General features: G+C 47.7%; 1 protein-coding gene and 1 long non-coding RNA gene across 15 annotated transcripts in view; one reads left to right on the top strand and one right to left on the bottom strand.

The window, feature by feature from the left end:
* The window catches only part of LOC105497841 (phosphatidylinositol 4-kinase beta), a 36646-nt gene extending 10853 nt beyond the window's left edge, over positions 1-25793 (bottom strand). For 2 of the 14 annotated variants that reach the window (XM_011769288.3, XM_011769290.3), the window contains exons 1-6: positions 25366-25793; positions 24268-24469; positions 12102-13038; positions 4073-4300; positions 2724-2951; positions 124-233 (exon numbers count right to left, since the gene is read on the bottom strand). In XM_011769288.3, the coding sequence (XP_011767590.1) occupies positions 124-233; positions 2724-2951; positions 4073-4300; positions 12102-13038; positions 24268-24275 (1511 nt within the window). In that variant the 5' untranslated portion in view covers positions 24276-24469; positions 25366-25793. Of the gene's footprint in view, positions 1-123; positions 234-2723; positions 2952-4072; positions 4301-6733; positions 6779-12101; positions 13039-22823; positions 22997-24267; positions 24470-25365 lie in introns of all 14 variants that reach the window. The other 12 variants (XM_011769286.3, XM_024797979.2, XM_011769283.3 and 9 more) reach the window with 12 other exon arrangements.
* Positions 17066-23730, top strand: LOC139360156 (uncharacterized). The gene is made up of 3 exons (XR_011617329.1): positions 17066-17197; positions 22532-22580; positions 23602-23730. It is a non-coding gene; the product is annotated as an uncharacterized lncRNA (long non-coding RNA).
* Positions 25794-25797: the final 4 nt, after the last annotated feature.

Raw genomic sequence — 25797 nt, 5'->3', positions numbered from 1 at the left:
GCCTCCTGGGTTCATGTCATTCTCCTGCCTCAGCCTCTCGAGTAGCTGGGACTACAGGCGTCCGCCACCACGCCCGGCTAATTTTTTTGTATTTTTAATAGAGGCAATATGATCTGGCCATACCGGATGTCCCCTGCTGCAATGAACACAGGCTCCTTGCTCTCCTGGCTAGTGATGCTGTCCACAGAGAACTGGGAGATGTTGTCACAGCTGTTGGTGTGCACTTCGGGGAGCTGGAGATAGCAGGGGAGTGCTGGTCAGAAGTGCTAAGTATAGGTCTCCTGTCTTTCCCCTCCTGCTTGCTTGCTATCACTGCAGCATGCTCATCCCTCCCTTTCAAACTCTGCTTACACACCATGTTGATTACTTGGACCCCAGGCTGCCCAGAGCAGCATTTCTCAACATGTGAACTACCTGCATCAGAATTACCCGGAATGCAGACTCCCAGGCCCCACCATCAATCTGAATTAGAATTACTGGGAATGGGATCTGAAAGTCTGAATTTTTAACAAGTTCTCCAGAAGACTTCCAATGCACTGAAGTTTGCAAACCACTGCCAGGACCATCACAGGAGCTCAAAATTTCAGCCTCACTGAGAACCCCCCAAGGCTAGGGATGTGTTCTCCCCTAGGGTCCAAAGCAGACCCTCTGCAGACTAGCTTCTGACAGTTTCTTCAATCTAAGTCATTCAGTCTTATCTTCTCATCTCTCTCTAACTACAGAATATTCTACCAGACCCCAAGGCCCATGTCAAGTCTCTTCTTTCCTTTATACCAGAGCATTTCTTCTCAATTCCCTTTGTCACCTAGTACACACTGCTTTGTTGTATATCTAAATTTTTTTTTCTTAAATGTCTAATGTCTCCAATTGGACTGTAAACTCAAAGACAGAGATTCTGTCTTTTGGCAGAGTGAAACCTGGCTGTGTGTTTTTTTTGTTTGTTTTTTTTTGAGACAGAGTCTCGCTCTGTCGCCCAGGCTGGAGTACAGTGGCCAGATCTCAGCTCACTGCAAGCTCCGCCTCCCGGGTTCACGCCATTCTCCTGCCTCAGCCTCCCGAGTAGCTGGGACTATAGGTGCCTGTCACCTCGCCCGGCTAGTTTTTTGTTTTTTGTTTTTTTTTTTAGTAGAGACGGGGTTTCACCATGTTAGCCAGGATGGTCTTGAACTCCTGACCTCAGGTGATCCGCCCACCTTAGCCTCCCGAAGTGCTGGAATCACAGGTGTGAGCCACCACACCTGACCCTGGCTGTGTTTTTGGTTTGTTTTGTTTTAAGACAGGGTCTCACTCTGTCGGCCAGTTTGGAAGGCAATGCTGTGATCTCGGCTCCCTGCAGCCTCCGCTTCCCAGATTCAAGTGATTCTTGTGCTTCAGCCTCCCAAGTAGCTGGGATTACAGGTATGCTCCACCACACCCGGCCCTTTTTTTTTTTTCTTTTGAGATGGAGTTTTGCTTGTCACCCAGGCTGAAGTGCAGTGGCGTGATCTTGGTTCACTGCAACCTCTGCCTTCTGGGTTCAAGCAATTCTACTGCCTCAGCCTCCCGATTAGCTGGGATTACAGGCACATGCCACCACGCCTGGCTAATTTTTATATTTTTAGTGGAGACGGGGTTTCACCATGTTGGCCACACTGGTCTCGAACTCCTGACCTCAGGTGATCCACTCGTCTCATCCTCCCAAAGTGCTGGGATTACAGGCGTGCGCCACTATACCCAGCATAATTTTTCTATTTTTAGTAGAGATGGAGTTTCACTTTGTTGGCCAGGCTGGTCTTGAAATCCTGACCTCAAGCGATCCACCCACCTCGGCCTCCCAAAGTGTTGTGATTACAGGTGTGAGCCACCGCGCCTGGCCAGCTGTGTTAATAGCTCTACATAAAATTCTGCTCTGGCTCTTCATGCCCCAGAATGAAGTCCAAGTTTCTTTCCCCAGCTTATAGGGTCCTTCCTGTAGACTGGTCCATGCCCACGTGTCCAGTCTTATTCTTCACCACTTCTTACCCCACACCTGCACATCACAGCCAGACAAAATTTCTTTCAGTTCCTATAATGGCCCAAGCTCCCTCTTGTCTTCTGGCCTTTGCATGCAGTGTTCCCTCTGTCCAGCAGTCTTTGTCCAGCTAATTCCTACCCATGCTTCCAGCCTTAGCTGAGAGATTACTTCCTCCAGGAAATCTCTTGTGATGCCTGCCCTAAGTCTGGTGCTCCTATAATGTCCTATCCTTTCCACCATGACCTGGCTCTCACCACACAACTACTTGCTTACTGGCCTTGTTCTCTTTCCAGTTAGGTCATAAACCCCTTGTAGGCAGGGGCCAAGTATTGTTCACTAGCACACAGCACTCAGGTCTGGCACATAGAAAGCCCTCAATAAATATTTCTTGAATGAATTAATGTATGATTTCTCATCCTCTGTTATTCTATGACAATTTTATACAGGTGTTCAATAAATATTTTCATTAAATTTCCCTCACTCCCCTTGGCCTAGAAGTTCCTCTTTACATTTAAATCTGAATTCTTTCACCAGGAAAACGAGCTCCACCTGAATCTATTCCAGACTAGAGGTGTTCAGAGCTTTCTCCCTCTTACCTCTCACTACCTGCACCACTCATTTGGGTACTTGCCTTACCCCGCCTTGGGATATGCTGCCTTGTTTCCAATATAGTGACAGTTCCTGGAGAAAGCTCCTGTGCCCCCGCATTACCTCCTTGAAGCTTCCTCACCTCCACCTGCAGCTCGCCTATGTCATCCACCGACCAGGCCTCATCATCGTTGTCATAGTTAGGCACAGTGCTGAAGCTGCCAGCTCGCTGCTCATGGGTAATACCACATTCGGGCAAGTTCTCTACGGACCTCGTACTCCGAATTCGGTTCTCAGGGATTCGGGCAGGGACACTGGTGGTGTCAAAGTTTTCACATTCAAGGACTTCCACATAAATCAGGTAGGGAGCCTGGGGAAAGAGTGAGAACAGTATTTGCAACTTACTTCCACCATTCACCCCCAAGTCTCAACTCCGTTAGCAAGGTTCTTCCTGCTGTCCTTTCTCCTAGCTCCAGCCTTCATTCAGTAGTCCCCTGAAACTATGAACAACTGAGCTCCAAAATGTACAGATGATGCATTTGGGCCAAACCACTCTAGACTATCAATTACAGCCTGTAAGGGAGGCATAGATGCCTCTGTGGGTTTGTCCTGAAGACAGGGCCCAGGGAGCTACAGTGGACAAAAAGACTGGGACAAAGCTGGGTACTGTCCCAAGGAGCATCCCAAACTTCAGTATTTCCTTTGAAAGAAAAATATGGGCCAGGCGCGGTGGCTCATGCCCGTAATCCCAGCACTTTGGGAAGACGAGGAGGGTGGATCATGAGGTCAGGAGTTCAAGACCAGCCTCGCCAAGATGGTGAAACCCCGTCTCTACTAAAACTACAAAAAGTAGCCAGGTGCGGTGGCAGGTGCCTGTAATCCCAGCTACTTAGGAGGCTGAGGCAGGAGAATCACTTGAACCTAGGCGACAGAGGTTGCAGTAAGCCAAGATTGTGCCATTGCACTCCAGCCTCAGTGACAGAGTAAGACTCCGTCTCAAACAAAAAAGAAGAATCTGAACCATGAATATTCCAGTCAGCATACACATTCAGCTAATTCTCTCCAGTGTGAGTTGGGCATCCTTCTCTCCTTCTGTCTGCTCACTCTGCTCAGAAAAGGTCTTAGAAACAAAATATTTCTCTATGCTTATGGTTGCTGTATCTGGAAAGCTCAAGAGTTATAGAAGGGCTGGAGAAGAGCTACCAAAATGACTATAAGGTGTGGTAAAGAGCAATTCTCCTAAGATACAGCAAGAAGGAAGCTAAAAAGATTAGGTTTCTTTGGTCCAGAAAAACAAAGCCCAAAAAAGGATACAGGAGGGCTCTCAAAATCACAATCGCACTGAGACAGTCATGGTCGACATATGCATCATGAACTATGAAGGGAGACTAGGATGTTGGTGGGGGCATCACTGGTCATACACACAAACCCTGAACAACCATGGGTGAAGAGTCACATCCAGGGTAGGGGTTTGGGCCAGAACCCATCTACCTTGTCCTTGGAGTTGAGGACAACAGCCTGTGTGTGGGGTACACGGACCACGTGGTGGTCAAAGCCAGCAGTGGGCAGCCAGACTCGGGCAGGGAGCTTATGGTTGAGCAGGGAGAGCTCTGAGATCAGCCTCTGTGTTTTCTGCTCTTTGGTGGGGAGTGTGGCCAGCCGCTTGCCGATCGCCATCAGGGACTTGATGAATTCTCTCTCAGGAGCCAGTCGAACAGGCTACAGGCGTTTGGGGTAAGACAAAAGATGGTGAAGAAACCATATAATACAATGGCCCACCCACTCAGTCACTCCTGGCCATGCAGGCCGGAGACCCCAGTATCTGGAGAACTTCAAGAAAGGAACTGCTTTTTAGTCTTAGTAGGCGCTTCCACCCACCCTTCACAGCTTGAATTGAGAATAGCCAGCACATTCCTTCCCTACAGGCTATCCTTGAGGGTAAGGGAGGCCGTGAGTCCAGGTAACTAGGATGCACCCCTCTTCTCTTGAACTTGGGTTCCTTAAGGACTGTACCAAGGCTTCAGAGTGAGCAGGGGGACAACATCTGGATAGGTTAGCCAGGGGCACAGAAAGAAGAGCTGCTTACACCTGAATTGTTTCACCCTTCTCAAGAACAGGGTTGTCCCTCTCTCCATCTGGATCCCTGGGCTAGATCTCTGCCGAGGGGCTCTGCCAAGTCCCGCAAGGCTAGAGAAGGGAGCCCCATATCAATATTTCCACTTTCAAAGAGGGAAGATGCTCGTCATTCAAATTACTTCTGTTGATTTCCATGGTATCCCCCTGTCCGTCCCACAATCTCTTACAAGGCGTCAATGCACATGCAGGGGATGGAAAGAGTATGAGCTGATGAGCAGACTTTACATTAATCAAGGAGAAAGAAAAAGCAGATGGAAGGAGGTAGGTGGATGGAGAAAGCAACAGCTCCTTTTAGCCCTTGATGATGGCCCTGAAGGCCTGTCTCTTTTAGTGACTCCTCTTTGGGTCTTCTTCCCCTACCTCTCAGTGACTAGGTTCCCTATATGAATTCCCTGCTGTGAGTTTGGCTCCTTGTGCTGGGCAATTCAGTCATCCTCAGAATGAGCAAGGTTCGTCTGGGAAGTAAGGTGCAGGTGGGGAAAAAGAGGGACTCAGCTAGACATGAAGAAGGGCTCTCTTCCCAGTCTAAGCCCTTCTACCGTAAGGGGCATTTTATCAAGATAGCCACCCAACTCCCTATCCCATCTCCCCTCAGCTGGATAAGAACAATCTCTCCTCCTCTTGTAGAAACAGCATTTGACTCACCAAGCCTTTCTCTCCCTTTCCATGTGTCTTGCTTAGTTTCTGGATTGAGAATTTCTATCCTTGCTCCCTCGCACTCTAAAAGAGCTTCTTTTGAAAACTGGGGAGTATCAGATCTACCTCTCCACGTGCAACAGTGCCAGGATTCAAAGGAAAAGCTCATCGTGGCCTTTGCCTCTTGGGAGATGGCTCAGAGTGCCACATAGGGAATGAAAGAGGATGTCTGAATCCTTCAGGAATGCTTTAGGTGACATTGTTGAAAAGAGAAAAAGAAAAGGAAAACAATGGAATTGGGTTTCTAAGGTCCCTGAAAATATCCTGGGCGTTTAATAGAGAAAGAAAATAAGAGGAAATTTGAAGACTCACTTCTTCCTTCATCTGAATCCACTCAGATGGCAACTGATCTCTGTCCCAAGGACCCTCTACCCCAACCAATTCATAATCATCTCAGATTAGAAAAGGCAGAATTCCTTCCCATTCTCAAATCAGCATTTGGGTTAGGGGCCCCTAAGTTACATGAGCATGTTGGAAATGTGACCCCAGGCCTCAAGAGAGAGGCTTTGCCACATGGGAGGAGATAGGAATCATGACTGAAAGGGGATTAGCACAGAACAGAGAAAACTGATTTGATAGACAAATCAAATAGAAAATATAAAAAAAATCATCCAAACTCCCAGAGGTCCTGCATTTCCTCTCACGTCTTTGCCCAGCAACAAGGTCCAAGACCCTGTGGGACCAAAGGGTCATGGGTTAGTCCAGAGGGAACAAGAAAGGAGAGGGGATTATGGAACATCCTGGGCAGTGAGCTGGAAAAAGGGAAGAACTCAGACCTGGAAAAAATGTGGTTGAAGTTAAAAAAGAAAACCAGTTGTGGGGAGGCAAAACTTTCCTTCAAGCCAAGTCCTATTTGTTTTTGGAGTCAGCTCACCAGCACAGGGCCTAACATTTAGAAGATTATTAATAAATAGTTGATAATCTCACGGCAGAAGCCATGGGGAAAGGGTTCTGGGTGGGAGAAACAGGATCCTGGGGGTTTCTGCTAGGCAGTTTTTGGCTCCAATCCAGGAGTGAATTCTACCTCTCTCCCAGCTGTTTGCTCCAGACACTCAGGAGCTGGGGGCTGAGCAGCACTATACTCCAGCTGTCTCTGAGAGAAGGATCAGCTGAGCTCATCTCAGCCTGGGCTCAGGATTTCCACCGCAAAGGTCAGGGAGAGCAGATCTGGGAGGTCTGGGAGGGAGGAGCTGATCTCCCAGGAAGAAAAGGGGCATTTTAACTTCAGCCTTGGCCTGGGGGCTCAGAAGACCTGGGGACGGAGAGGAAATGCGGCCATTGGGGGAGCCTGCCACCCAGTCCCAGCCTGACCCCACTTACGGAACTGAATGAATTATCAATACTCTCGGTGCTGGAGGAGAGCTCCTGGGAAAGGGCCAGAGGGCAAAGGGAGAAGGAGGGGGTGGGAAGGGAGGGGAGAGAGACAAAGGTAAAGAATTTAGCTCCAACTTGGATCGTAACTGCTTCTCTAGTGAAGTTCTACCTTTCTGCTTTAATAAAAGAAAGTCAGCTCAGAAATGCTACTTGCCCAGATGCTTGACCACTTGTGGGAGATGCTGGAAGGGCAGCTCAGACTTTAAGGTCAGAAGGACTGAAGAGACAAAGCAGCCTCTGCTTTTCACTTTATTCCCTTCTATTCTCAACTGAGTGGATCTTCCTTCTAGGCCAAAGCTCTAAAACTGGGTCCCTAGGGCAGTAACTGCACTGCCAAGCTTCCCTGCTCTTTTTTTTTTTTACCCACTCAGATGCTTTCAACCAAATCCTTCTCCATGGGGACCACCACAGGACTGAACTTAATAAGCTGCATGGCTCCCATACTGGAAACCCCATGTTCCTCCAGCTTTTTGGAAACCTCAGGGAGGAAGAAAAGTTAAACTTTCAGTGGCAGGTATACCTCTTCTCTAATTAGCCGCATTATCACCCTGGGAAGCTGAATCCCAACCTTGAACCTGTGTGACAAAGAGCATGCTAGACCAATAAGCCCAAAATCTCTGGGCTGGATGCTGATGGGAGAGAAGGATAAATCAATCTCCTATCTACCAAAACTCCTTAGGCTTCCTATCAGGCTATCCACATGACAATCAATATATTACGATTTTTGACATAAGTTGGGGAGTTAGGTCCTAGCTATATCCATCTAGAAAGCTGACTAGCTGGATAGCAGCTGTCCTAGTTCCAGCCCAGAGGATTTATCTAAACATCACCCCATTCCTGTGTCATACATGTCTGTGTGAAAAACAGGAGAAAGAGATGGTGTCAAACTCTCACTCAGCAGCTCTGAGGAAACACTCATGCACAGGGTTCATCCTGGGTTCTGTCCAACATGGTCTACCAGGGCAGGGAACGGGGCAGCACGTGTGCACAAATCTAGGTTGGGAGGACGTTGGTGTTGGGGTGTTAGACTTAAAAGACAAAGTCCTAAGAGCTCCCAGGGCAGGAGGGCAATGGTCAGTGAGTTTCTACTCTGAAATCTGCTGAATAGATTCAAGCATCCACTTGAACTCAATTCCATGGTTTCAGTTCTATTCTAGCTGGAGGTCCTATACTCAGGTCCTTCCTTGAAGAAAGTGGGGAATGGAGCACTTTGAGGGAGAAGCCACACTTGGAAACATGCCCCTAACGCAACAACTCTTCCCTTTTGGGTAGAAGGTGGTGGGAGAATTAAGGCAGTGAGGATGTCAGAGTCTATTATGACTTAGTGGTTCTATTTCTACCTATGAGCTGGTTGAAGAAGGAACAGCAGGCAGGATATTGGCTCCCTGAGCAAAGCTCCAGCTGATTCTCAGACAGGTCCTGTCTGACTCATTAACAGCCCTGGGGGAAGGGAGGTAGATCATGACCTGCTCCTCTCTTCCTACTCCCTGGGCTTGAGTCACTCATACTGAGTCAGCTCCAGGGAGTAAAGATGAAGCAAGAAGCTGACATCACACTACATCAAGCTAGAAGGCCTACTGGGGCTTCCAGTGTGACATGTGGCAGATTCCTCTGTACAAAGGTTGCAGTTCTGAAAAGACAAAGCTAATCTACTAACAGTGTCATTATGTGGGGGAGGGTGTGGTACCTAAATCACTCTCTCCTCTTAGCTCCCCCATTCTATACCAAAATATTTGCCATTTGGTTACAAATGGGAGGACAAACTGCCTGAGCAGAGTTCCCCAACTAGGCTGACAAAATGGCTTTGAAGGGGCAGGCTTTGAGGAGCAATGGTGGAAAATGTGAAAAATCAGCGCAAAGCCTTCTGACTGTGGGAGACAGTGTAAAGGATTCCTCATAGTAAGAAAGAGAACACTGTGAGAGCTGAGCAGAGAACAGCTCTGCAGGGAGACCATGGGCAGGAAGAGAACTGTACATGCTGACCCTGAGCCTCTTCTTTGAGGCCCAACCTCACCCTTGGGAGCTCCTCTACCACTGGTGGGAGCATAGTATTAAACTCAGAACCTAAAAGGAAAGCAAGAGACTGGAAGCAGAGTGTTAGGGTCTACCTAGAGATTCTCCTAAAGTATCTCTACTCAGGCGTTAATTATGTGCCTCATTTTAGTAAGCTGTATACTTCCTGCTTATGGCAGAAAACAATTTTTTCAAGAGAGTCACAAACTAAACAGTTTCCTAGATACTGAGGTTTTCATTATTACTTTACACGTTCCTAGAGGGGAGGATAACATTTTATCCCCCATCCTCCACAGCCTCTAGCACATGGCTTTGCACACTGTACAAGGTCAATAACTACATGTTGAGTGAATGAATGTTACATGAAAGGGAAGAAGGATGAGTAAACGGAAAACCAGTTCCTTTGGTATTTAGGGGACAAAGGCCTTGACAGACATATCCTCAAAATGCCAAAGGGGCTGGGTCCAGTCACTCATGCCTGTAATCCCAGTGACTTGGGAGGCTGAGGCGAGAGGATCACTTAAAGCCAGGAGTTTGAGACTAGCTTGGGCAACACAGCAAGACCTCATCTTTACAAAAAAAATTTTTTAAATTAGCCAGATGTGGTGGTACACAGCTGTAGCCCCAGATACTTGGGAGGTTAAGGTGGGAGGACTGTTTGAGCCCAGGAGTTAAAGGCTACAGTGAGTTATGACTGTGCCATTGCACACCAGCCTGGGCAACAGAGCAAGACCCTGTTGCAACAAAAAGGGCGGACAGACAGATGGACGGGTGGGCAAAAGGAAGGACAGACGGACGGACAGACGGAAGGAAGGAAAAGGGTTGGGAGAGACCCCTGTGCTGAAGACTCTAATGCTTAGAAACCTAGTGATATTCATGTTTCTCTCTGTCTCTTTCTTGCTCTCCCATTTTCTGAGGAGCCATAGTGAATTCAGGTATTTCATTCCGTCAGTATCAGATAACACTGGAGTGCCTGGGAACATAGTATCTCCTTCCTTTCCTGCATCTAGTGACCCAAGATAAGGAGTCAGGTTGGAAAGAATGGCAGCTACAGAACCCACCCTAAATGATATAAGTATTCACCTAATACCTGCCTCTCAGTGCCATCCATAATCCTATCCTGGAGTGGGAGTTAGATGCAAGGAAAGAGGGACCAAGGATCAGCAGAGTAAGAAAAGTCCTGAGGCCTCAGCTTTTCTGGTCCTAAGACGAGCACTACAAAATGGATACAGAGAAAAGCCAAGCCTGACAAGAGGCACCAAGGAATTCACTTCCAGCTGCTCACCCTCTGCTACAGGTTTGACCCCAAGATGGGACAGCTATCCAACCCTTCATGTTCCACCCAGAATCTGGATGACTCTTCTTGTTCTGCAGCAACTTCCCTTCATGACCCAGGGCTCTGCTGCCAAGCTCAACCAGAAATGAAAATGGTCCATTCTAGCTCTGACAACAGTTTTGGCTTTGCCTGTGCATGGATGTGGAAGCTTAGATGGCCATAGACTGGGCCATTCTTCCCCACATGGCTTCTGACAGCTGGGGACCTCGGGAAGTACATATTGAGAAATAACCAAGGCAGTTCAGCTGAATGATTATGAGCACCAGCTAGAGATTTGAGTCCTGGTCTGACATTCACTAGTTGAGGGACCTTGGGCAAAACATCTAATCTTTCTAAGCCTCAGTTTCCTCGTTGGTAAAATAATACCTGTCTCTCAGCATGGTTGTGAGGATTAAATGTAAAGTACTTGGCAAGATGCCTGGCACATAAGTGCTGAATAAATGTTAGCACTTTTAACTTTACCATTATTAAATTATCCTAACAAAATTCCAAATTTCCAGAGAGCAGGCTCTATAGTTTCCCTCCTTCTTCCTTTTCTCTAGTCACTCTGACTTCCCTCTATTTGAAAGAAGTCCCATTGTATCAAAAACGTGGGTGGGTTATATGTCCCACAGAGGCAGATGCCAGGACCATAGCTATATGCATTTTTCAAAAAGTGCAAATTCCTACTTTTTTTCTCCCTTCTTGTCTAGGCTGGGCTGGAAGCCAGGATGGGAGCCTGGCCAATGGTGAGTCAGAGAGGAGGACTGGAGCACCATTGTCTGGCTGGGACACCAGGTCACTGACACTTGGTAGTTCACTGGGCAGCTTTCTCTGCTATCCGTCCAGATGTGGAGTGAAAAGTGGGTATAACCTATTCATGTGGCCATCTCTTCCCTGCTCTGTATCCTAAATTATACCTCCAACTGCTGTTGTAGCTTCCTCTTTTTCCCAGCCTCCAGGTCCTTGACTAGGCACTAGATTTACTTTATACTAAGAGTGCTTTCTCTTCCCTTTGTGCTTCTCCCAAATGGTATGGGAAAGATACCAGCAAGGCACTCTTTCCCACAAGGAAAGGCAGGCAATAAAGGCATTCTCCAGATACCTCAGTGACAGAGAATGAACCTTACACTTATGTCAACAAAAGGTAGGATCTTCAGGGGGTAGTGAAAAGGGATTAGATTGTGAGTAGGAGTGGCCAGGAGAATGAAGCTGATATTTTATCTAACATCTCCCCTACCCCAGCACACACAAAGACAATAGCACCCTTTCCTTTCCCACAGATGCTTCTCTGAGAGGCTCTGGTAGCTATCTCAAGTCTCAGGTCAGGGTGTGGAGGGCTTCTGCCACAGTTCTCATTAACACAGTAGGTGTTAATGGAATGGCAGTTTGTTTGTTTATTCATTCGAGACGGAGTCTCACTCTGTCGCCCAGGCTGGAGTGCAGTGGCGCGATCTCTGCTCATTACAACCTCTGCCTCCCGGGTTCAAGGGATTATCCTGTCTCAGTCTCCCAAGTAGCTGGGATTACAGGCACCCGCCACCATGCCTGGCTAATTTTTGTATTTTTAGTAGAGGCGGGATTTTGCCATGTTGGCCAGGCTGGTCTCAAACTCCTGACCTTGTGATCTGCCTACCTCAGCCTCCCAAAGTGCTGGGATTACAGGCGTGAGCCACTGCGCCTGGCCAGTGCAGTTTAATAAAAATGATTTGGGGCACCATCAGGAGCATCAGCCTTGCCATTACCTATATGACCTGAGGCAACTCACTTTTCTCTCTCTGGGTCTGAGTTCTTCCTTTGTAAACTAAGGCAGTCAAAATACATGAATTCTAAGGTCTTTCCATTTTAACATTCCATGCTTTTATCAGTGAAATGAAACAGAGGGAGGACAGAAAGAACAGCATGACCCTGTGTGTATATAGAAGGCATCCTGTCTCCATGAAGCCCTCTGCCACCTTTTGTCTCTGGCCCTCCCCAGAGTTTTACCTCATCCTCATTCTCCACTTTAGGGTTGCTGGCTGTTCGTTTCAAGTTGCTGCTGAGACTTATGCTGGCAGTGGCATCTGACTTAGAGCGCTGGTGAGTCCTTTTGGAGGGAGACAGCCCTGTGTCAGGGGCCGGGCTCAAGGAGGGCAGCTCCCTCTTCCTGTGAGCTGGCTTTAGCTCATCTGAAAGGATCAGCTTCCGTAGCTTGGTCCCACGGGAGTGTCGCTGAGTGGAAATGTGCATGTCTGAAGAGTAGGCCCCAAGCAACAGGGCACACTGGAGGGAAAAGTTAATGCTCTGGCGGCAACGGTGGACTATGTAGGGCTTAATGGCATCACCCACGTCCTCATCCATGTGGATGTACATGTTAAGCAACTGGGGTAGATAGAAGTCCACGTCCTCATTGCGAAAGCAGAAGAGCCGGTTGCCGATGTAGGCTTGTACTCCAGGCTCCTTGGAGTTATACAGGTATGAAATGGCCATGGAGATGTCAAACAGTTTTGACTCAAACAGCCTCAGGAGCCAAGACTGTTTAGCTGAGTTGTTCTGCCGCCGTCTTCTTGCTCCTTTGGCTGTGCCTGAGGCCACTGTGGCCCCCATCTCATCTTCCTCCTCCCTGATCTGGGCAGGTGGATCATCTAGGCAACGGATCTCACTGTCCACACCATCCCCATTGACCAACTCCAGTGGGGTGCCTCTGCTAGAGACTGCCACGCCTCCACGCAAAAGCTTGACCTTCTCCAACACCTCCTGGCAGGCCTTCTGGGCCACCTCAGGATCAATCACTGATAATTCCCCGACCCCCTCCGTGATGACACTTAGCAGGGACCCCCCATTATTCCCTGGTGGGCCAGAAGTGGGCTCAGAAGTTGGCTTCAGGGGGGCAGGCTCCACTACTGTATCTCCCATGGCCACAGCCAGACTTCGAGCTTCCAAGCTACAGGAAGAGGGAGGGAGAAAAGAACAGAAAGGGAGATACATACACACACTGGTTAGTGGTACCATCCTCAGGTCTTCCCTTTGCTATGACACCTTCCCGGGCACCTCCTCTTTTTGTCTTCCTGGACTCCTTCAAAATCAGATAAGAAGACATCTCCTAGGAAGCTTTCCTGACTACTTCCACTTCTGATTACATTACTCATCATTCCTCCTGTACTTAGTTACTCAGCTTAGCCTCTGTTCTTAGCTTATATATGTGAAATGTTGTTTTGTATAGGTTGTATTTATATAGATTTACAAATTCTTTTTTTTTTCTTCAGCCAAGGTCTTGCTCTGTTACCCAGGCTGGAGGGCAGTTGCACAATCTGGGCTCATTGCAACTTTGACCCCTGGGCTCAAGCAAGCCTCCCACCTCAGCCTCCCAAGTAGGTGCACACCACCATGCTTGGCTTATTTTAAAAATTTTTAATCTTATTGTTTTTGAGACAAGGTCTTGCTCTGCTGCCCAGGCTGGAGTGCAGTGGCACGATCAGAGCTCCCTGTAGCCTTGATTTTCTGGGCTCAAGCAATCCTCCCACCTCAGCTTCCCAAGTATCCAGGACTACACACATGTGCCACCATGCCTGCTTAATTTTTTAAATTTTTCTGTAGAGACAAGGTCTCACTATGTTGCCCAGGCTGGTCTTGAACTGAGCTCAAGCAATCCTCCCTCCTCAGCCTCCTAAAGTGTTGGAATTACAGGCACAAGCCACCATGCCTGGTGATTTACAGATTCTTTGGGTAGACTGAGAAGCAATTCAGGTGTTATTCCCTTGTTCCCTAACTCTTCAAATACTTTTCTATCCGCTTGCTCTTCCTGTCTCCCTTTAAATGCCTGCTATAACCTTTTTCTTTTCCTCTTTAGACTATATTTCATTACTCATATAACATTCTACAAACAGGTCCTGTGCATCTCGAACCTTTATTTTTGTTTTAGAGACAAGTCTTGCTCTGTTGCCCAGGCTGGAGTGCAGTGGCGTGATCATAGCTCACTGTAACCTTGAACTCCTAGGCTCAAGGCATCCTCCTGCCTTAGCCTCCCGAGTAGCTAGGACTACAGGTGTGTGCCATCATGCTCAGCTAATTAAAAAAAAAAATTTTGTGTACAGATGGGGTCTTGCTGTGTTGCCCAGGCTAGCTTTGAACTCCTGGCCTCAAACAATTCTCCCACCTCAGCCTCCCAAAGCACTAGGATTACATGTGTGAAACACCATGCCCAGCCATCTTTATTTAATATTAAAATCTTGGCTGGGCGTGGTGGCTCACGCCTGTAATCCCAGCACTTTGGGAGGCTGAGGTGGGCAGATCACAAGGTCAAGAGATCGAGACCATCCTGGCCAACATGGTGAAACCCCGTCTCTACAAAAATTAGCCAGGTGTGGTGGTGGGTGCCTCTAATCCCAGCTACTCGGGAGGTTGAGGCCAGAGAATCACTTGAACCTGGGAGGTGGAGGTTGCAGTGAGCCGAGACTGCGCCATTGCACTCCAGCCTAGAGACAGAGTGAGACTCTGTCTCAAAAAAAAAAAAAAAAAATTAAAGTATTTATATATTTTTCTAGTTACAGGTATTTTTTACCTTCCCTTTTAAACTCAAAGCTCCCAGAAAATAAAGGCCAGCAAATATCATGCCAGGCTTCACTTAGAAGAAGGCAGCTCTAAAACAACTATCATCAACCCTGAAGAAGCTGTGCCATTTCTCTGGTTGTCTGACGTCATGACATCACACCCTCTTTCTCCAGTGCTGTGGCTGCTGACATATAATGGAAAGAGCTCTGGACTTGAAGGCAAATAGGCTGGGGTTCAAAATCCTCATTCAGCCTTTTAGAAATGTGCAACTTATGCAAGCCATGTATCCTCAACTGCAAATTGGGAAAAAACACTGCCTTCTCATTGTTGCTGTGTGGAACAAATACCATCACGTGTACGAATGAATCTAGCACAGTCTTTGGTACATAATAGTACTCAATAAATGCTAGTTGAGGCTGGGGGCAGTGGCTCATGCCTGTAATCCCAGTACACTGGGTGGCCGAGGTGGGTGGATCACTTTGAGGTCAGGAGTTCAAGACCAGCAAGACTCTGTCTCAAAAAAAAAAAAAAGACAAAAAGAAAAAGAAATGCTAGTTGAATCCTCATCACCTAAAAGATTACTAACCAGTGTGTGTGTAACATAGAACTTATATTGTTCTATGAGGGAAGCAAAGAGTTCCAACTGTTTGAGAATCTTCCAAAAATACTTATGACATTATGACAGCTTTCTCTGCCCCAATAGCACTCCCCCCACTGTCATACAAACATTCTAACAACTGGAGGGGCTGTGAAAAGGCAAAAAGAAATCAGGCTAGGACTTATAGATCTAGGCCTTCCAAAGAACAGGGAGGAACAGGAGTCACAAAACAAAGAACACCTCCTCTAGAGAAACTGTTGGAAGTTCAGTGAAGGAACACTGCTGACTGAAGACACTGCTCTGCAAGAGCAATCCTTCAGGGCCTCACCAAATCTGGAATCAGTGCAGAACAGGGGGAAATTTCATCAGATCAACCTGGCTCCAGAATCTGACTATAGCTAACAAAGGACTCAGAGGTCTCTTCACAAAAATACTAATAGAGTGAGTCTAAGACACACTCAAGAGCATGAGCAAGAGGAAGAATTTTGTAGAGTTGGAATACAGGTAATTTCCAAATATTAGTGACATCACCTTCAACACTGGTGACGCTGGATGCAAATACTTTGGGTAGGTGGAATAAGGAGGCCTAGAGATTCTTTAGTCCCTCTGGGAGGCAGTTTTCCACCACCACCCTTCCAGTGTCTATTCTTGTACCTCTGAAATGTTAAGGTTACTTTTTTTTTGAGACGGAGTCTTGCTCAGCCGCCCAGGCTGGAGTGCAGTGGCGCAATCTTGACTCACTGCAAGCTCCGCCTTCTGGGTTCACGCCATTCTCCTGCCTCAGCCTCACAAGTAGCTGGGACTACAGATGCCCGCCACCACGTCTGGCTAATTTTTTGTATTTTTAGTAGAGGCGGGGTTTCACCGTGTTAGCCAGGATGGTCTTGATCTCCTGACCTCGTGATTCGCCTGCATCAGCCTCCCAAAGTGCTGGGATTACAGGCATGAGACACCGCACCCGGCCCAAGGTTACTCTTCACTGCCCATTATCATATAGTCCAGCTTCCTGCCTCCCAGCAGTCACCACTAAAGTTTTGCAGAAAGATGGATGGGGAACTCTTCTGTTCTCAGAGAACACCAAAAAAGGCTATTTCTGTTTCTTTCTGCCAACTCTGCCAAGCAAGTTCATTCCTGAATTTAATATCCCTGATGCAGCTTGAGCTTGGTATTGGTAAGAAGGTGGCAACTCTTTCACTATGCTCTCTCCCGAAATTAGGTAGTGCCCTCTGAGCAGTAGACCCAGCATGGCTGCCCATGTGGATATGTCTCTACTCGCAACTGTGAGTTGCACGGGAATAATAAGAAGGAAGCTTTAATCATTCCCTGCCACGCCTTCATAGGGCACTCTCATCAGAGGGTCACTGATTCAACTGGGACCACTACCTTTTAGGTCTGCTTAGAAACTCATGTGATAGCCTCAATCATCTTAAACAATCAACTTCTTTTTCTCAGTCTCTATGGTTGGTACATCCTTTCCTCTCCCTCTATTCCACAGACTTTTAAGTCACTGAAAGCTCATAGAAGTCCACTTTTCAAAACTTTCAGGGGAAATACAGTTCAGACATTCTCCCACATATAGTGTCTCAGACCTCACTAGAAAATTTAGCAGATGCCTGCCTCAATTAACTATGATTGGGATTATTACCAGCACCAGGAAGGCAAATAAGGATACTATCACCTCTTTTATCTCACAGGCAAAAGAAAAACTCCCAGGGCTCAGCTAAGAATCACATCACAGTATTCAGAGGATTTTGCTACGGAACAGACTCTCCCTCCCGGCAGCTTTTACTCCTCAGGGAGCCAGACAATGTCGAGAGCTGCAGGAAAAACAGACTCCTCTCCTACATAAGCAGCTCTGCCACTAGAAACCACCCAACTGGAGCTGGGCCTCTTCCCTGGCCTCTCAGGAACCCAGGCACTGCCTGCATCTGAAGCAAGTCATATAGAGAAGAAGGTGTTGAAGGGAATAGGGTTAAATTGCTTTAGTTATTTACTATTTTATTACTATTATTTTTATTTTACTTTATTTATTTTTTTTTTTTGAGACAGAGTCTCGCTCTGTTGCCCTGGCTGGAGTGGAGTGCAGTGGCACAATGTCAGCTCACTGCAACCTCCGCCTCCTGCGTTCAAGCGATTCTCCTGCCTCAGCCTCCCAAGTAGCTGGGATTACAGGCACCCACCACCATGCCCGGCTAATTTTTGTATTTTTTGTAGAGACGGGTTTCACCACGTTGGCCAAGCTAGTCTCAAACTCCTGACCTCAAGTGATTCGCCTGCCTCGGCCTCCCAAAGTGCTAGGATTACAGATGTGAGTCACCGTGCCTGGCCTTATGTTTTATTTTTTTTGAGACAGGGTTTCACTCTGCTGCCCAGGCTGGAGTGCAGTGGCATGATCTCAGCTCACTGCAACCTCCACCTCCCAGGCTCAAGCAATTCTCATGCCTTAGCTTGAGTAGCTGGGATTACAGGCATGCACCACCATGCCCAGCTAATTTTTGTATTTTTAGTAGAGATGGGGTTTCACCATGTTGACCAGGCTGGTCTTGAACTCCTGGCCTCAGACTCCCAAAGTACCCGCCTCAGCCTCCCAAAGTGTTGGGATTACAGGCGTGAGCCACTGTTCCTGGCCTATTTTTTTTTTTCTTTTTTTTTGAGACAGGGTCTGGCTCTGTTGCCCAGGGTGTGGTGCAGCGGTGAGATCATAGCTCACTGCAGTCTCCACTTCGTGGGCTCAAGTGATCCTTCCACCTCAGCCTCCCGAGTAGCTGGGACTACAGGCACTCACCACCACACCCAGCTAATTTTTATATTTTTTTGGTAGAGACGAGGTCTCGCCATGTTGGCCATGCTGGTCTCAAACTCCTGGGCTCAAAGTGATCTTCCCGGCTCAGCCTCCCAAAGTGCTAAGATTATAGGTATGAGCTACCACACCCAGCCTGCTTTAGCAATTTAAATAATAAAAGATGGCCAGCGCAGTGACTCACCCCTGTAATCCCAGCACTTTGGGAGGCCAAGGCGGGCGGATCACCTGAGGTCGGGAGTTCCAGACCAGCCTGACCAACATGGAGAAACCTCCTCTCTACTAAAAATAAAAAATTAGCTGGGCTTGGTGGTACATGCCTGTAATCCCAGCTATTCGGGAGGCTGAGACAGGAGAATCCCTCGAACCCGGGAGGCGAAGGTTGCAGTGAGCTGAGATCGTGCCATTGCACTCCAGCCTGAACAAGAGCGAAACTGTCTCAAATAATAATAATAATAGTAGTAATAACAATAAATAGGCTAGGCATGGGTAATCCCAGCACTTTGGAAGGCCGAGGTGGGTGGATCACAAGGTCAAGAAATCGAGACCATCCTGGTCAATATAGTGAAACCCCATCTCTACTAAAAAGACAAAAATTAGCTGGACGTGGTGGCGCACGCCTGTAGTCCCAGCTACTCAGGAGGCTGAGGCAGGAGAATCGCTTGAACTCGGGAGGCGGAGGTTGCAGGGAGTCCAATCGTGCCACTGTGTGCTCTCCACCCTGGCGACAGAGCAAGATTCCATCTCAAAAAAAAAAATGGGAAAGGGATTCTCCAAAACCAAGATCCAGATATGGTTCTCAACATCAGTTCATTCATTTTCTTCAATTTTTTTAATTTAAAAAATTGTTTGGCCGGGCGCGGTGGCTCAAGCCTGTAATCCCAGCACTTTGGGAGGCCGAGACGGGCGGATCACGAGGTCAGGAGATCGAGACCATCCTGGCTAACATGGTGAAACCCCGTCTCTACTAAAAAATACAAAAAAAAAAACTAGCCGGGCGAGGTGGCGGGCGCCTGTAGTCCCAGCTACTCGGGAGGCTGAGGCAGGAGAATGGCGTAAACCCGGGAGGCGGAGCTTGCAGTGAGCTGAGATCCGGCCACTGCACTCCAGCCTGGGACAGAGCGAAACTCCGCCTCAAAAAAAAAAAAAAAAAAAAAAAAAAAAAAAAAAAATTGTTTTAGGCCGGGCGCAGTGGCTCAAGCCTGTAATCCCAGCACTTTGGGAGGCCGAGGCGGGTGGATCACGAGGTCAGGAGATCGAGACTATCCTGGCTAACATGGTGAAACCCCGTCTCTACTAAAAATACAAAAAACTAGCCGGGCGTGGTGGCGGGCGCCTGTAGTCTCAGCTACTTGGGAGGCTGAGGCGGGAGAATGGCGTGAACCCGGGAGGCGGAGCTTGCAGTGAGCCGAGATCACGCCACTGCACTCCAGCCTGGGAGACACAGCGAGACTCCGTCTCAAAAAAAAAAAAAAAAAAAAAAAAAAAAAAAAAAAAAAATTGTTTTATAGACACAGGGTCTCGCTCTGTTGCTCAGGCTGGTCCTGAACTCCTTGCCTCAAGCAATCGACCTCCCAAAGTGCTGGGATTACAGGTGTGAGCCACCATGCCCAACCTGGTTCATTTATTTTTGAATGCCAAGAAAATATGCCTCTGTGGGCATATTTTTACATTACAGACGTGGTAGCTCTCGCCTGTAATCCCAGCACTTTGGGAGGCCAAGATGGGCAGATCACGAGGTCAGGAGATCGAGACCATCCTGGCTAACACGGTGAAACCCTGTCTCTGCTAAAAATACAAAAAATTAGCCAGGCTGGTGGTGGGCGCCTGTAGTCCCAGCTACTCGGGAGGCTGAGACAGGAGAACGGTGTGAACCCGGGAGGTGGAGCTTGCAGTGAGCCGAGACTGCACCACTGCACTCCAGCCTGGGCAACAGAGTGAGACTCTCTCAAAAAGAAAAAAAAAATGCCTTTGAGGGTAACTGTTATAAAGGAAGTGAAAGGACTAGAAAGCAAAAGAAAAAGTGAAGGAAAAAGTCCTGTATTCAACAGCCTTCCCCTTCTAAGTCAGAGGAATAAGAAAAAGTGACAGAAGACAATCTAAATTTTTAATATTAAATGACTCCTATGGCCTTCAAGGGAGTTCAGACAACTGAGGCTCTACACTTCACACTGGGAACCTAAATTCTCCTTCCAGTTAGACTGGAAGGGAAATGGAAGAGGCCGCCCTTGTTCCACAGCCTAACAGCTGGCCCCTAGGAAAAGGGGGTGGAAGATGGGAAGTGTTGACAACTGACTGAGTTCCACAGCTCCCAACTGGGCAAAGCAGGGAATTCTGGTCTGAGTGACAAGGAATTGTTACAGGTCAGGCAGAGCAGCAGCTGGAGAAAACAGAGAAGATATACACTTATATTGGTTAACCTAGCTCCCCACTTCCTATCACCTCGAAAGATTCTAGGCAAACAACTTTCTACTCGCCTCCACTGAAGGACTTATTGGATCAGTCTCTGCTAGGACAGAATGGTAAAGAGCCCCAAATCAATCCCCTCACCCAGTTAATCACCACTCTCTTTTGCAAATCTTTTTCCATGGACTAGATAAATATGGATTGGTTTGAGCCAATTCTGATATTTTTATGTTTTTATATTTTCATATAATGGCTTTAAGAGATCATCTGATACAGTGCCCTGCTTCCAAGCAGGCAGGCAGGCTCAATTTTCCTCCTTTTAAAGCATCCTTTATTTCCCCACCCCTTGCTTTTTTTTTTTTCCTTTTTCTTTTTTAAGAGACAGGCTCTTACTCTGTTGCCCAGGTTGGAGTGCAGTGGTGGAATCATGGCTCGCTATATGATTTCTGGTTGGGGATGCTTCCAAGGAGGAAAGCTTCTTCCTGGCCTCAAGCTATCCCCACGTGGGTCTCCCAAAGTGCTGAGATTACAAGGCATGAGCCACCACAATAGACTCTGCTATCCTTTTTTTATACATCTTATAATCCTCTGAGATGGATCCATAAGAGATGGAAAAACAGGTAAGGAAACCAATATCTGACATTCATTCTACAAGGTGAATTAAGAGAGACTGTCAAAAATTAATGGAAAAGAAAGAGAGGTTCAAATATAGTAAATATTATTTAAAGTTACACAGGTGTCCAGTAGAAGAAATGAAAACAATTACATAATTATGTAAATGAGGGGTATATCCTCTAAAGCTAAATCCTTGTTTGTAACAATAAGTAAAGAAATAGAGGAACAAACAGCCAGGCGCAGTGGCTTGTGCCTGTAATCCCAGCACTCTGTGGGGCTGAGGTAGGTGGATCACCTGAGGTCAGCACTTTGTGACCAGCCTGGCCAACATGGTGAAACCCCGTCTCTACTAAAAAATACAAAAAATTAGGCAGGCGTGGTGGCGGGTACCTGTAATCCCAGCTACCTGGGAGGCTGAGGCAGGAGAATCACTTAAACCTGGGAGGCGGAGGTTGCAGTGGGCCGAGATCGCTGTAATCCCAGCACTCTGGGAAGCCAGGGCGGGTGGATCAACTGAGGTCAGGAGTTTGTGACAAGCCTGGCCAACATGGTGAAACCCCATCTCTACCAAAAAAGGCAAAAAATTAGCCAGGTGCGGTGGTGGGCATCTGTAATCCCAGCTACTCGGGAGGTTGAGGCAGGAGAATTGCTTGAACCCAAAGGCAGAGGTTGCAGTGAGCCGAGATCCTGCCACTGCACTCTAGCCTGGGCGACAGAGTGAGACTCCATCTCAAAACAAACAAACAAAAACAACAACAACAACAAAAAAAACCCAAAAAAACAAAGAAACAGAGGAACTAGCATTTTATCTAAAGCTATGGTGACAACCTTCAGAACACTGAGATAATTAAAGAGGTTAACTCTGTGAGAACAGGAATAGGGATGAACAGAAACAGGACTGTTGTTTTTCTTCATAAACTCTTTGAGTACCATTGGATTTGTTACCAAATGCATGCATTCCTTCAAAAAAAATTTTTTTTGAGATGGAGTCTCGCTCTGTCACCCAGGCTGGAGTGCAGTGGCGCCATCTCAGCTCACTGCAACTTCCGCCTCCCAGGTTCAAGCGATTCTCTGCCTCAGCCTCCCGAGTAGCTGGGATTACAGGCACACGCCACCACATCTAGCTAATTTTTGTATTTTTAGTAGAGATGGAGTTTCACCATGTTATCTCGAACATGCCAGGCTGGTCTCCAACTCCTGATCTCAAGTGATCTGCCCACCTCGGCCTCCCCAAGTGCTGGGAATACAGGCATGAGCCACGGTGCCAGGCCCAAAAATAATTTTTAAAGAGAGGTTGCTCCTCAAAAGAGACTCCATATCATCTTTGGCTGCCTGTTCTGCTGTTGAGGAGTACCTCCTCAAGTCTTAAGGTCTAATTCAAACCTTCCTTTAAGGATGTCTCAACTCATCTCTCCCCTTTGACCTCAATGGTAAAGGTAGAGATTGAGCACTCCTTTTTCCTTATAGAAACTCAGGGCCCGGCAGTGAAGCCAGCTCCAGCCCTACCAGGATCCAGGTAAATGCTGACACAAGGCCCAAGAGAGTGCGGGCATTAGAGGAGAGGGCATTCTCAAGCAACTAGCAGGAGGGTAGGGAAGGCAGTGGTCTCATGGTAGTTAAGTCAATATTGATTCAGGCTGAGAACTCTGTGCTGAGCCATGGAGCTGGTATAAGCAGATTCCAGCCAGATATCCCAAGCCAGCTCTGGGAGCCACTACTGAAACAGACAGATGGCAAAGAAAGCAGCCTGCGCACTCACCTCTCTCTGAATTGTTCCTCCCTACTGCGGGTCCCAAATACACCTGGACTGGGTCCCCTCTTGTCCCATGCCAATTATTGAAGGGTTCCTCCCAAATCTCTTCCCCAAATCAAGGAATCTCAATTTGCTGCTTTGCATGGTGTTCAGCATTCTCATGGAGTGTGGACCCAACTCTAAGAAGAAAGCAGGGAAACGAGAGCAAATACAATTTCTGGTTGGAGATGCTTCCAAGGAGGAAAGCTTCTTCTCCTTTTTTCTTTTTTTTTTTTCCCCCTGAGACAGAGTTTCACTCAGTCACCCAGGCTGGAGTACACTGGCATGATCTCGGCTCACTGCAACCTCCGCCTCCTGGATTCAAGTAATTATCCTGCCTCAGCCTCCTGAGTAGCTGGGATTACAGAGGCCCACCACCATGCCTGGCTAATTTTTTGTATTTTTAGTAGAGACGGGGTTTCACCATGTTGGCCAGGCTGGTCTCGAACTCCTGACCTCGGGTGAGCTGCCTGCCTCAGCCTCCCAACATGCTGGGACTATAGGCGTGAGCCACTGCGCCCGGCAGGAAAGCTTCTTCTAATAAGGGGAATTATGAGGAGATTGTACCATGGCTAACAACAAGGAAGAGAAAGGAAGTGGGATAAGATGACATAACTACTCCCAAACAGGCCTAGAATTAGAAACTGAATGGAATCTTATGTGCCCTTTCACTATCACAGGCTGAGAGAGACATGGCAGCAACTAGTTGCCTAAGTCTCAGTTCACTCCAAGTTCTCTTTTCCAGCCAGTTTCCTTGAAGTGCTTTCCCACAAACATACTTTCCACCTATAGAATCTGGAGTTATGGATCAAGTACATGAGGAACAGCACAGAAAATCAGCCACTTAACGCACTGGGCGAAAAAGCAAAGCAGATGAAAGAAGCAGTCCTGGAGCTTGTCTTTCAAAATGACTTACACCCCTGGTTGTGGACTAAAAACATCCGACAGAAAGATCAAGGTGAAGGAAAATTCTCTGGATGACTAAATCATCACTAATAAATACCTTTTGCCTGGGGAACCCAAAATGTTTTGTAAACAAAGAAACCAAATCTGATTTTTTTCCCCCAACCCACGTCCTGCTACCAACTTATTACTGCACTGATGCCTATAGAGAGTGGGCCATTTTCCAAAAGGATCGCTTTAGAGGTCAAGTGAGGAAGTCACATGCTGAACCCAGGAGTCCTGATTGTGAATGTATAAGCTCTTTCCATTGTCTCATGTTCCTTTTTCCAGTTACACCCTTACCCCACTCCAGGCCTGAGTTCTTATGGAACCCCAACCAAAATTATTCTAGTAAACCACAAGAGTAAACTGATTCCTCATGGATCTGGACAGGGGTGGGAAGGCACTCTATTCTGTGATTCCTTTAACAAAAGCCTAAAATTAAATAATCTGAAACAAGATTTCTCACAATCTCATTCAATTTCCACGCAGGCCTGTTCATCCCTCCTAGTGGCTGCTCCGGAGTAGTCAACCAAGTGTAATCTGATAGGGACTTCTTCAAAACTTGCTCCGGCCTTCAGAAACACCCTTCTGTCCTGAACGGCCTGAGGCAGCTGAGGCTCCCCCTGTTCACAACACATTTTTCTTCTTAGTTCAAGGTTTAGTTGATCCTGAAATAAGTGGCATGTGGAGATAAAGAGTGTGACAGAGAACGCAAGAAGACCACGGGAAAACCAGAACCAAATGTCACAAGGATCAGCAAAATCCTTGAAACTCGAGGGAAGTGTCAAAGGTGGAAATCCTGAATGGGAAGGGCACTGTCAAACCTCTCCCCTACAGACAGAAACCTCTAGAAGGTTGGGTGATTGAGGAGGCAGAAAGAGAAGCTACAGAAAGTTAAGGGTAGGGATCATAATGCATCCAGAGAAGGGTGAGGACTAGGTTCAAAGTAAGAATGTAAATGGCACTTTGGGATTGATGACAAGGGCCCGAGATCCCTTGAGGAGAAGGGAACAGGCAATTCTTGGAAGCCAGGAGCTGGCTGGGTGGGTGGGTGACGGTGAGGTAATGGAATCAGAAGCAGCACAGGAAGACAGGGATACAATCGCTGTCTCAGGGAAATGGGAACCCAGTGCTGGAGTTGCACAGGGACATCGGAAGAAAAGGGCAAACCAGGAAAAGAGGTAAAGGTGGAGTCCATGGAATAGGTTTGGGGCAGGGGCAGAGACGACGAGGAAGGACAAGGATGGGCCTATGGGAGTCGTCTGATGTGGAAAGGGTTCATGACTTAAAAAAAGAATAATTCGAGATGTAGGCAACAGGGATAAGAGTAAGGGAGGGGGGAATCCCCGAGGCAGAGGGAGGAGCTAATAGAAGAGGAAGCCAAAAAGCGGAGGAGGACCCCAGGCCTGAGAGGAAAGGGTGGAGAAGGAACCCGGGGTGCAGTTGACATCAGGAGGGCAGTTTCGTAGTCGAACTCAGGTGGAGAAGACTGTGCGGGACAGGGTGGGAGAGCGACCACCCCCCCAACAGGGCAAAGGTGACTCATGGAGGAGGAGTAGCTTACCTCTGGGGGACCCCCGCGGAGGGGGTGCGGGCAGTCGCGGTCGGACTGCCGACACCGCCGCCTCAGCAGCAGCGACCGCTCCCGGGTTCCATTGGTCGCCTGCGCTTCCCTGACAGCGGCCGCGGCGGCTGCACCAGGCCCCGGCTGCGGGGCTGCCCGCGGCGCCGCCTGAAGGGGCCTTCAGGCTGCCACAAGTCGACCGGGCCACACAACCTCCTCTTCCTCCCTCAGTACAACCAAGACAAAAATAATAATAATAATAATAATAAAATAAAATAAAATTCCCCAGCAGGTCTCGATGTAGTATTCTTTTCCTAAATCCAAGCCAAGCCCTTCTTCCCAGGATAAGCTTTCCTGCTTCTCCAACGCTCAGGACCCTACCGATCCCATAGTAATCTAAGGAGTCGGGTGAGCTGCCCGGAACATGCCTGT

The sequence above is a fragment of the Macaca nemestrina genome, chromosome 1 (assembly GCF_043159975.1).
Source record: "Macaca nemestrina isolate mMacNem1 chromosome 1, mMacNem.hap1, whole genome shotgun sequence".
NCBI classification, from domain to species: Eukaryota; Metazoa; Chordata; class Mammalia; order Primates; family Cercopithecidae; genus Macaca; species Macaca nemestrina.
This window is presented reverse-complemented; position numbering and strand designations above follow the sequence as displayed.